General features: G+C 44.4%; 1 protein-coding gene across 1 annotated transcript; it reads right to left on the minus strand.

Moving 5' to 3' along the window:
• Positions 1-2,504: 2,504 nt before the first annotated feature.
• LOC149362590 (uncharacterized) lies at positions 2,505-11,688 on the minus strand. Its single transcript, XM_089569764.1, has 4 exons — positions 11,631-11,688; positions 5,753-5,799; positions 4,987-5,076; positions 2,505-2,732 (listed from the first exon to the last, which is right to left on the minus strand). Exons 1-4 carry the CDS (start codon positions 11,686-11,688, stop codon positions 2,505-2,507), a joined length of 423 nt encoding a protein of 140 aa, XP_089425890.1.
• Between the last annotated feature and the right edge of the window lie 951 nt (positions 11,689-12,639).

Genomic DNA, 12,639 nt, shown 5'->3' on the forward strand with positions numbered 1-12,639 from the left:
AACCATAAACCAGAAGCTGGGAAAGAGATCAGCCACTTATCTTTTCTTACTTTTCTAATAAGGAGTCAATGAGAGAAAATAATCACATTGAAGAAATTTAACCTTAAACATGAAAAACTTATTTCCTTCAAATCTCGGTCAAAAACAAAATGCATTGAAACTTCTGTTCAGTAGGCATTAGTCATGTAGTCAGTAGCATTATCTTCTTTGCTTCTAAGTGTGCTGCTATAGCCTCTTTTGTGATCTGTTCTCCACCTTTCTTTTAAAATACCTTCGGCGACTTTCTGCCTCTCGAAACTCTGGTTTATCACAATGCGAGCCACCTGTGACATTTTAAATGCCGTGTGACTTGACTGGGAATATGACAGGCTGTTAAGTCGGGCCATGGCGGGCCAAGGTATCATCACTGAAAGGATCTCTATGTCTAAGATGGTAATTCGAACATGTGCATTCTTAAAAGGCATTATTTGGTTGGGCCCTTTCAGACAACGTTGTGGAATCATTCGTTGGCATTTTGAGTTCACCCGTGGAGACTCCTCTTGAGCTATTTTTGGGCCAGTTAGCAGAAAGCAGATGTCATGGCATGAACAACTAATTTGTGCGAGTATTTATGCACAAAAAAGATCGTTCGACATTTCCCCCTGTCCTAGCATCAATACCGCTCCGCTGTCTTTCTAACAAAGCAGATGACTGGCATCGCTGCCGGTAGCAAAGATGTACAAATACATGACCGAAATAGTCTTGAGCATGTTTTTTTTTTGTTTTTTCAACTCTCGAACTAGTAGGAAAGGAAAAGTTTTAAAAGAACTGCATAGAAGTCAATAAATCACGCGCTTCGCTGGAGCTAGAAAACGCGCCCCAATAAAACATGCGAACGCTCAATAAAGCATGCACTTGTATCTTTCTTGCTTTGTCTGGGGCAGTCAAAGGACTAACGGAGCTCAGGCAACTTCTTATTTTGGCTCTTGACATCATTTTTGCAGCAAACATTCGAGCGAGTGCAAGTTCAGAAGAAATCAGGTGCGTGCCCAATCGTCACTTGGCTTCAAAACCTAAGATGTTCCAACTTTACTAAAGAGAGGAAAGCATGTGAGTCACTGAATAATGAGGATTCGGCATTCGATGTCGGCGGAAAACAAAAAAAGATCGAATTTTTTGCGAGTTTAATCGGACGTATCGCTCGGGCCAGTTGGTGAACTGTCGTATTAACTCACAGTCATGTGGGATCGCTTGGCATAAACGTCAACGAATGGCTCTTCTTGCATTGGTACCGTCTTTTCCAAAAGTAGCAAACCTATGTGGTTTGCTCCTTAGTCGTGTAGCGGATCACTGATGGCACTTCTTTGCCTTTAAAGGGCCATTGACCAGGGTCCGGACATTTTTGAAAAACAAGCCCACTGCATAGATGAGGCATCGAAGATAACCTCTGCAAAATACTAGAGCCATGCGCGCCCCGAAAAGCTGCGAAAATTCAAATCAAAGCCCGCTCGTTCTTTCCTTCAACAAAAACGTCCCCGCCCCACTACTCTGAACCCCGTAGACGTCATGGGGGTTACTTTCGGTAAAGGCACTCCGTTGGTGCATCGTTCTGACTGACGGGAGAAGGTTGGGCGTAGCCTTGCCGTCGCGTCGTCTGCACAACGCTTTCCGCAGCGCCTTCTGTTTTGGCATATGCCTAGAAACCCGCATGAAGGAACAACAACAACAACAACACAAAAAAAACTGCGGAGGGAGCGTACGGCGACAGCCTTGAACCCTAGCCATAAAAAGTAAAAAATAATAAAACTGAGTGAGTTGGTGGGAACGGAAGGAGGGAACGGAAGGAGAGGAGGCTCGCTCCAAGAGCGGTAGAGAGTGTTTGCGACCCGAGGGTGGTCAGTGGCCCTTTAAGTCTATCCTTTCTAGACCTTTTTATCGTTAGGGGTACCGTATAAGGGCTCCACTATCCGACTGAGAAGCAAACATCTGTGTCTGGTGGCTTTAGGCAAGGACGGTACGTGCAAATTTATGTCATCGCTGCATCAGAATAACAGCAATTTGTATTTTTTCCGCGAGAAATGATTTCAGTCGTTTGCCAACGTACAGGATTCCCCCAGCTGGTAACCTTGCACCCAAATACACACTCCCCTCGGCATAAGTGTAGACACAATCATCGCCAATGAAATACGAATGGGGACCATACTTTGCGCCCTTTTTTTCCTATCTATGCACTTCTCAAAGTTAATCGCTGCCTGTGATGTCAGGGTCGGGATCCAGCAAACAAAGCCACTCGTCGTTTCTGGTATCAAAGTTTTGGTTTTCAATTGTTCAAGACGCGAATGACTAAACCGAAAAAGCAGTTGCTACAATATACAGATCCTGTACGGAAAAAGGGCTGTACCCTATAAGGTAAACGTAGCCCAGCGAAGAATATACGCCGCTGGTTGCATCCAAAGCTTATTTTGAAGTCCAAGGACAGCTGCAAACTGACTGGACAGGACGCGTTCGCGGTGTTTTCTTCGCACTTATCCGAACCTCCTCGCTGGTTTCGTACTGGTCGGTTCACTGGTCGTCTTGGATTTTCGTGTTTGCCTCTTGAAGGGAGGCAGTTTCTTTCTGGCAGATTTGATTTTGGCCAGCGCAACTGGTTTGCGATTAGGGCCACCGGGTCCAGAGGGGTTCTGCAGAGTCGGGTCGGGAGGAACGTCCGTTACACAGCCTCCATCCTTGCATGCGCCGGGCCGGAAGAATTTCTAGAGTAAGGTCAGAAGTATAGAAAGAAGAATATGGCGGGAATCACACTTAATTCTTCTCTCCTTTTCTTCTCTACAATTGTTTCGTATCACTATGAAAATCATTGGATCCGGAAGAACATGCACTCTACAGGAAGCCTTCACATAATGCTCTGTACGCATATTTCCTTTAAAATCACATTCAGCTCCCTTTTTCTCGTTAGGTCATTTATTAAGCTTGTTCCGGTTACTCACAGTGTGTTACTCGACGCTGCGTTTCGCTTCAGTTGTTTTTACAGTACCTCTTCCGGCACATTCAGTCCCACACTGTTCAGTCATCAAAACAAATATGTTCTTCCCATTTCTCCACATCAAAACCTCGGCCCTTGTCCCTGCCCAAGCCGCAGGGACAACAACCCGGGAAGCCTTCACTATATGTATAATGTGCTGCACGTTTTTCATCCTCTGCTAATATGTCGTCTGGTCTTCCCCCTCCCCTCGTAACTGGGCGCAAAGGCTTAGCCCAACGACAAGTCCAGGAAGGCAAAGGAAACCTGAGCCCTGAAACCGCAGAAATTAGATCCAGCCCAGTTCTAATAGCACCCTCCAAGACCCCTCGGACCATTTTTCGGTACATTGAACATGCGCTAGAGGATGCCCAGAACACAGATACCACCTTTTTGGGAGAAAAGGAAAGGTTTTATCGTTCTCTCTCTCTCTATGCAAGCTCGAATTAAAGTTGCAAGACGGTCACCTCATTTCAAGCAAATTGTTTGCCACCAAACACATTTATTCGTCGAGCCAATCCGCTAAGCAAAAAGAGAACCCGAAATTGCAAACACTTCTTCCTTAAAGCACCAAAAGTTGGTATAATGATTCTGAAGCCGTCAATCATCAGTTTTTTGTCCTAGTCATGGGCCTATGGCAATTTCGCCTTGGCCTGGTCACCTTTAGGATCGTTAAACGCTACACATACTTGAAAAAACCTTCCACACATTTCGCTCTCAGCCAAGCTGATCAAGGAACATCGATAACTTAAATACGCTCGTCACTTGTCACCCCGACAAGTTAAAGCGCCAGCTCCAAGGCCATGATGATTCAGGCCCCCTGCACGGCATAGCCACATGGACGTATTTCCGAAAGTATTCAATGTCATGCCCAGGTGAACGTGGCAACTTTCAGTTACGTCATAATAAAGCTGTGAAGCATTTTTTACCTCAGAAATTCCCCGGTTTAGCTATCACTCTAATCCGCTTTTCTCGTCCGAAGGCTGGTTGACCTTTTATCGCTCAGCCGCGTCAATGCGCATAGAATAGTGCGCTTTGATACCACCAGATTTCTCTTCTGTTAGAGAAGTGAGTTCACAAGGGACTGAAATCTCCAACCTACACGATCAATTCTTCTCTTTTTATAGTTAAATTACTCGGTGTTGTTTACTGCAGTTCTGGCTATTGTTCTGCGGTACTCGATGTTATACAGAGATTCGGACAAACAGCAGTCGTGCCATGTAAGCGGAAGAAATAAAAATTTGGGGACACTTAAGCTCCACTTTTAAAGGTATACACTGTCGCGCTATACGCAGCGTTATCGCGTTATACACCCGCCGCGGTGGCTCAGTGGTTACGGCGCTCGGCTGCTGGCCCGAGAGACGCGGGTTCGATCCCGGCCGCGGCGGCTGAATTTCGATAGAGGCGAAATTCTAGAGGTCCGTGTACTGTGCGATGTCAGTGCACGTGAAAGAACCCCAGGTGGTCGAAATTTCCGGTGCCTTTCACTACCCGGTGCCCTTCACTACGGCGTCCCTCATAGCCTGAGTCGCTTTGGGACGTTAAACCCCAATAAATCAAATCAAATCAAATTATCGCGTTATACGAAGACACGGACATTGCTTCCATGTTATGTGAAAGACCACACGACACACATATAAACATCCGCTGTAACGAAACTGTACGAAACTGGCTGCGTGGCTTACGGGCGGCCTGTCTAACTTGCAACCTAAGGGTCAGGGGTTCGATTCCTGGCTAATTATCCTAATTTTCTTTTCAAAGCAGTTTATTTAGATTCGATACTTACATGTCCTGATGACGTTTCAGTACTTTTGCCACCTTATAATCAGCATCTTTCTAACCTTTTAATCCATTTTAAAATCCAAAGCTTCGCGTGTGTCGTAGCCACCTATACCACCAATCAGGATTCTCCGCTCACAACAACGACAACGTACACTATTGTACTTTTGCAGAACAGAACCCTTAAAGCCACCGCCACATATACTCACTGTGCACGGCGTCCCGTCAGATTCGTAGCCTATTTTGGGTATGAAGCCCTTGCAGAAGTACCAGCACGAGTGGACGTGTCCAGTGAGCCCCTGGAAGAATGTCAGTGATGAGAACGAAAAGACATCCAATAATATTCTTAACCTCCACTATTACTCTTTCCTGTTTCTTTATCTTTTGCTAGCCCACCTAAATACTGTCGGCTAGAGAAAAGGAACATACACGCTACCAAATAACATGAGAGACAAAGAAACTTCATTCCGAACACAGCCCTCAGACGCTAAAAATTTGCTGTGACTAGCGGCCAAGAATGGCTGGTGATCAATCTGGTCTGAAGTAAACCAAGAGTTCGAAGAAAGAGGAGTGGAGTATGGGTAGATCTAAATGGTGAGGACAGATGAGAATGAGAAAAGGAAATTCTCTACGGTAAGTTACAGCAGAGATTTTCCATCACTCGAGCTTCACACAAAACCACTTATTTCAACTCTTGTTGCAGTTCTGATAGTGAGGGGCGAGTTCTACTCGTAATTACTCGCAGTCTCCCAACCTAAACTTCCATTTTATGAACTACAGATCTCAAGTAAGGACAGGCATTTTCGGAGAGGCCTAAATTAAATACCCCCCTATTCACGCTATAGTATGCAAAAATGGAGAGTTTATACGCGAGCTGCGGAAACTCTAAGAAAGCTCTATTTTTCAAAGACGCGGAGTTATGCGCCTAATAATGAAAAAAAAAAGATTATGTTCACACAGAAACAGCGTACTTACTAGTTTCCGCAAGAACTTCTTTTCGCATTTCTCTGCAAACACTCCAGCTGCGAATATAGGGGGTAGAAAACGAGGTGTCGTCACTCAGTGAGTACAAAAGGTATTACTGCAGGTGAGAGATCAAGAGAAGGCACACAGAACAGCTAGATGTTTCAATACAAAGCCATGCGCTATAATAAGAAAATGGGATATTTTTATTTGGTATGTTTTTTTAGAACTGAGCAAGCATTTCAACGTGCTCTCAGTCATTAACTTCAACATCGCAACCTCATGTTTTCATTCTTTAATCTCTTTTAATCTTTATTCAAAAAGAACCCACAGCGCCACGGTCGTCATTGCAGGGGACAAAAGGCTTTGTAAAATCCATCCACAGAGTTGCGGCGCGCCACTTTCGCACGTGCACCCTTCCAATCTTCAGTAGTACAAAGAAAAAAGATTTTTCAAATTATTTGTCCTGTAGGCGTACGACCGAACTTTACAGTTGTGTTCTTTTCGGAAATAGGGATAAAGTGGTGAATGATGACAGCAAGGTGAAGAGATTCCCGTTTGATTGTGGTAAGTGTAGAATGAAGAGTTTCAGCAGTAGATCTTTCCGCCGTTCGCCAAGTTCCTCTCTTAACACAATTGAACTCAGAAAGCGATAGTACCTCCCCAAGACGAAGCTGGCAGCAAGAGACTGGATTCTGTAATGTGCATGAATGTGAACACGGTGACCCAAATCCTAGAGAGGGAAGGCATACTCGATAATTGGCCTGACAAGAGCATTATGTGCTGTCTCTTGTTGTCAGAAGCTGAGGGATCGCCCGGCCCCGCTATCTGCATTAGAAATGTAAGCTATCCATGAACCGCCTTTTTAAAAAAGCCCTCCAAGTTATTTACACGTATATTCTCTTTAATTATCAGTCCATGCAATCAATATTGATAATTTAGTTTGTGTTGTTTTCGCGGGAAGGATACACGTGCGCGGTTTTTCACACCCAAAGGCATCTGTTTTTTAGAGTAGCATTGTTCAACACAATTCAGGTCATTAATTAACTGTGAGTGATCCTTATCCCCAGAATGTGTTTCCAACAGAACGCGATCATCGGTAAACAACCGAATCTTAGGCTGAATGCCTGAATTAATGTCATTATTACATATTAAAAGCACAAGCGGCAAATGCATGAGTCGATACTCGTCCTGCGATGCGGATGAGCCTGCCTTGTTTGAAGCATGCCGGGTAACATAGACGTGAGTATACCAGGTGCAGTTCCGACTTCTTTCTAGAGCATGTCTAGCTCGCGCGCTGCGCGTAGCATACAGTGGATTCCGTTGCCTCCAGGAGCGCATTCTCTACGTCCCCATCCGAGCCTTTCATGGTAAATATAGTAATGTCGTCAGCGTAGACAGCTTGCCTTTGCGAAGACGATATGCCCGGCACATGATTATAGGTGAAAGTAAGATTTTCTTGGAATAATAGCCGCAAGCTATATACGTCTATGGTGTCTGCCATGCATTCAAACAGCAAAAATTGGTTTTTCATTGTCCTTAAGTCGTCCTGTAATCTCCCTTCTCAAAAAAAATTAGACAATTGCGGCAGTCAGTAATGCGAGATTTGAGCGCAACTCTTCTCACTACTAGCCACCCTCTGGGATCTTCCTGTGGCAGCCCCCTTCCGGTTGTCCATTCCTCCGCTCTCGCCGTGGAAGGTGGCGTTTTGCTCTGCTACTTCTTGCCACGGTTGTCAGGTGGTATGTTACGCTGACTGCTCCGACAACCTCGACGCGGGCGACTACGACGCGGAACACTGGAACGGGCGCCTAAGAGCTGCGCTCTGCAAAACATTCTCTTATCTTCATTTTTATGTCCTTGCGAGAAACTAGAATTAAATTTGAAGCAACTGTATTATGGTCAATGATCCTGGGAACAACGCCAACGATATAGGGATTGTTACAAAACAGCAAATAGATTTTGTTATAGCCACACGAGTTCGTTCCGACACATGCTGAGCAATACCCAATGGTATCCGACAGAGTAATCAATTCACAGGGCTCTTTTCTGTTAAAAGTTAACACACTTTGACCATATTTTCACATGACCGCTGGTAGGTTAAAACCGTCGCCGAGAGCATCACAGCCTCCGGAAAGTGCTTTTGGTGAATTGTACCAAAATTGCAAGCAGGTGGCCTATAAAAGTCCCAGAGAACGAGACAAGAGCTTTCGCACTATGTGATTTGGCACCAAACGGACTCAGCTAAGTTGTTGTCAATACAAAGTTCTCTACACTAAAGAGTGTTCTTAGCAGGTACGAAAACATCCCTACTGTGCGTCGTATACTGCCTTTGAGGTGAACGTTAAAGAAAACCAAAAATACCTCCCTATCATTTATTGCTGGTTCTAGCCATGATTCACTTCAGCACTCACGTAACTCAAGGCAGATGGTTCGCCATCATTGTTTTCAACATTTCTGCAACTCAAGACAAAGAGAACAAACAATATTACCAATGTTGTTAACTTTAGCAGCATATCATGGCCGCCTGAGCCGCATCACCTCATGCAAGTCTCGCTTCCTTGTGAAGGACTTCCGTCTATAAATAGTTTGTCATAAAGAAGTTTCACAGTGTGTGTTACCTCATCTGCCTTGGCCTTCGGATATTCTCATAAGTGCTACCGCTTAACCTGGACATCACGATAGTCGTCATCACTAAGATAATACCTGTGTCATGTAACTCGTAGGCTTTATAAAAGAGTACAGATATTTTGTTGAAGTTTAATAGCCTCATGATAAATTGCCTGGTAGAGGCAAGCTTCTTCCTGCCAACACGACTTATTGCTTAAAATGAGTTAAGCACTGAAACATTAAGCACTAAAACACTGAAAGTAAAATTAAGCACTGAAACAGGTGCTTCGTCACTGCATCCCTAGATGCCGTAGAAAACATTTCGGCACCAGCTGCGGCTGTCTTCTGTGAAGAGAAATCCGCTTCTGAGCTCTCATTGAAAAGAGATCAATCACAGCAGATTTAAGCTCTCGCAAAGTTGAGGGGCTACAGACACAAAGTCTTTGGGTGTGCATTACATGAAAGGGGTCTACGGGTCCCGTAATCATGAAAATGAGCTCAAAACATCAGTTAGAAGCGTGAATAATTAATTACAACTGATTTTGTAATGGAGATTTAGCAGAAACAGCACGATTTGAAACTGGGACTAAGGAAGACACACAAGGACGACCGCTGATTTCTAACTGAAGTTTATTGCTTGGCTCACAGAAATATATGCGACAGTCTCAACCAGCAAAGGATAACATATCGACAATCTCAGGAGAAGATACATACCTCACAACTGTTCATGGCGACAACGAGGACGTTATTTAGTACTGGGCAAAAACCTTAGTTCACTTGTTGTTATTGCCACAGAGAGACTGCTGACATGTGCTTTCTTTACCCTCTCGATTTCTGCTTCTTGAAGAACTTAGCGAGTCAGCTGACTGCTATGTCTGTATGCGCCTTCTCCGTGTTCGTTCTTCGTTTCGTCTTGTCCACTCTTGCGCCTTGTATCACCGAATCATGCACCAACTCGCCCAAAAGTCGATTCTTCTCAACTTTGTTACGTCTTTTATGCCTGTTCAACACTTTCGTTTTCCCGAAGTATGGCCTGCATGTTTTGCTGTCCCAATCACTGCAGTATATCTCAAGGTGTCTTTCCACCGTTTCATCACGCTGTTTCTACTCAGTGGAGTACCAACTCGTCCAACCTTCTTTTTTAACTTATACAGCCTGTTTCGGTATCGATTAGCGCCAGCATGTTGACGTCATGTTCGATCGGTCAACCTGGACAACCACATTCCTGATGACGTCGGCATCGTCGGCAAACACTGGTTGGTCCTCTGAACACCCGCTGTGTTCGTTAACGTCGCAATTGGGGCAAGTGCTCCTTGTCCTCACTCTATGCGGTTGGAAATGCCGAGCGGCTCCTCTGATAACTTCCAAAGTATAATAAATTATTTACCACTCAACGCCTTCAACAAAAGCTTACCGGAAGGAATCTCTTCACGGCCATGAAACATATATCATTTTTTTTTGCGATCAAAATTTTGTGTGTGTGCTCCTTTAGACAGATTGGGGGGCTTTAAAAGAAACTTCCGATTATACGGCATTTCGATTATACGACATTCATGTTTAAATGAGTAACCATTCTTAGCGACTTTGCAGAGTAAATCTCTAAATGAAATTGCGGAATTTTATTTTCGCGGATACTTGTTAATTTTTTTCACAGACCCCGTCTCCTCGCACGAACCTTTCCCGTCAACCTGAAGGTTAAGATGTTAACACTCCGATAGAACTTCATTCCAGCCATACTGAGGTAGACACGCACGAATCACCTCCTGGGTCACCTGCTGACCTCGCGTGTTTTGCTTACTCGAGGTGATGAAAACCGGAAGGAACCAGGCCATAGGACTCTAACGTGAGCTCGAAAGATCTTCCCACCGCGTTTTGTCACTTTCTTTCACCGTTAAACCAGCAGTGTGAGAGCGCGCATTCTCGTACTGCAAGGGAGATTTTTATTCCAGGTCGCTTAACCAGCTATCTACGACGGAGCTTATGGGGCGGTTCGGCATACCGGGCCATAATAGTGGCTTGTCCAGCGTCAAGGTAGTCAAACATGATCAAACCCTCCTCATCCAAACAGGCCGTTCCCGTAACATTGGCAGCCGATGACACCGTGTTTGTTTGTATCCTTGGACGAGTTTTGATGCTATCTAATATTTATCATTTCTTTCGTGCTCGAAGAGAAGAAACTAGAGGGTACATGAATATGAGCTAGTTAGTGCATGATTATGAAGAATCTAGAACCAAAGCGAGGAAGCTCTGTTCCTGTCTTTGTACAATGTGTGGGCCTTCAGCACCAGAATATCTTGCCTGATGATGAAACCAGCTCTGGACAGGGGTCAGAATACAAAAAAATAACTCATGGTCTTCGTTCGACATCTTCAAAAAAAAAAAGAAATGCTGAGGTGATGATATCACGCTGAGCTTTCACCAGCACTATCCCTGTCGGCGGGCATCCGAGGCTGATCTTAATATGTCGACATCCTTCATGCGCCACGCCCAACTTAAGATTACTTACACACAGGTAAATAGGCATTAGTTCGCACATTGTTAGGGTTCTTCGATTTTTTGCGACGAATTTGGATGAGAACTACTATGACCACACGTTTCTGAGAAATAGCAGTCCTGGAAGGCCATTTTCCTTGTATTACAGGTGGATAGACTTGAGAACCTTGCTAATACCAAGATACACTGAATGAGAACGAGCGATGGCGCTGCGACTACCAAACACTCAGTTTTGTGTTCTTGCATATGCCAGTGCACAAATTGTTGAAAGGTATAATAGTAGCAAGAGAAGACAAAATATTTGCTGGAAGATAATTGTCGAGACTTTCGACAGCAAAACCTGAGTAGTCACAAAATTATTTCATGATACATTCGCCGTTGTCGCCCTTAGCTTGTCAAATCAAATCGAATTTATACCGTAATAAAAAATTACCAGGAGGACAGGTAACAGCTTTAAAAGCCCTGACCGTTTAGCACACTGGGCAGCATAGAAGCGTACGGCTAAGGAAGTACACTACTTAGGACGAACACATCCATGAGTTGTGCAACATCGCTCGAAAAGGGGATTATAAGGCCAAGAAAAAACAAATCATGGACTAACACCGCGAGTTGAAAGGGATAGGTTGAAAATGAACATAAGGTTCGTCGAAAATAAAAAATGAATTAAAAATTGCCTCACAATAGCAATGCAACCACGAGCGATAAGAGTTCAGCACGGCCAGTTAAACCACGCGCAGTGCCATTGTACCAGTCCTCCTAACGAGCCATCAGAATTCGTGTTACTTACTCAAGAGTTGCAGTAAGCTCAGTCCCAGTAGGAAAAGCCGAATCGCTCGCTTGCCCATACTCTATGCAGAGCCTAGAAGCAAGTGAATAATATCTATACCAAGAAAAGAAAAGACGCCATGTCGTTTCCTTAGGTCCACTCGTCTCACCTCCATATTTAACGAATACTGTCAGGCGCGGGCTTACAGGAAAAGAATCAAGAGTCGCGTATCAAACCAAAAAAAAAATGTTCCTAACATAATATAGTGGAGGCAGGAAAAAGTCTCCAACACATCCATCAGAGCGAGGAGCCTATTAGACTGGATAGCGCCTGTCTGTCACCGCACGTTCGTGGCATTAAAAGCAAGCTCCACGCCATTTTCTACGCTCCATACAACACAATTGAAAACATGCGTTCTGCATTTTGTAGCGTGACGCAATGGCATATTTTTGTTTTCTAGGATCTTTGGTTGGGGCTAGGGTACAGAGAGAAATAAACAGCGCAAAGTGCTACAGGCCTCAGCCTGGAAACACGTAGCCGCGTGCTGTTGCATTCGTACTGAACTCACTTGGTCGACGCAATACGCAGCGCAGTGAAGTTCGCAGGAACTCGAATAAGTTGTGTTCTGCATCCACTTACCTCACGCGCAAGTAGTGAAAGGGCGCATGCCACGAAGGTTTTTACGCTGACCAAATAAGAAGACCAAAAAAACTGAGTTATTCATGCCTCATAGCAAACAGTGTGCCAATACGTTCAACGTAATGTATGCATGTGGCTCCGGATTATTTTGAAGGCACTTAGAATTAACACTTGACTACACAGATGTTTTCATTTATTGTGAGTACAAAGGCGCTATTGCCACCTAAGCAGGGTAGACAGGTGTTGTTATCGCCTAATGTCAGTACACAGGCGTTACTGCATTTCGCTATAAACGAAAGGTGTTCGCTGCGGTTTAAACAGAACCGTCGACATAGAGCATAAGAGACCATTGTAGGTACTATTTTTCACATTTTTGAGACGAGTCCTTTAT

Source organism: Amblyomma mixtum, chromosome 2 (genome assembly GCF_055824585.1).
Source record: "Amblyomma mixtum isolate Tamu chromosome 2, ASM5582458v1, whole genome shotgun sequence".
NCBI classification, from domain to species: domain Eukaryota; kingdom Metazoa; phylum Arthropoda; class Arachnida; order Ixodida; family Ixodidae; genus Amblyomma; species Amblyomma mixtum.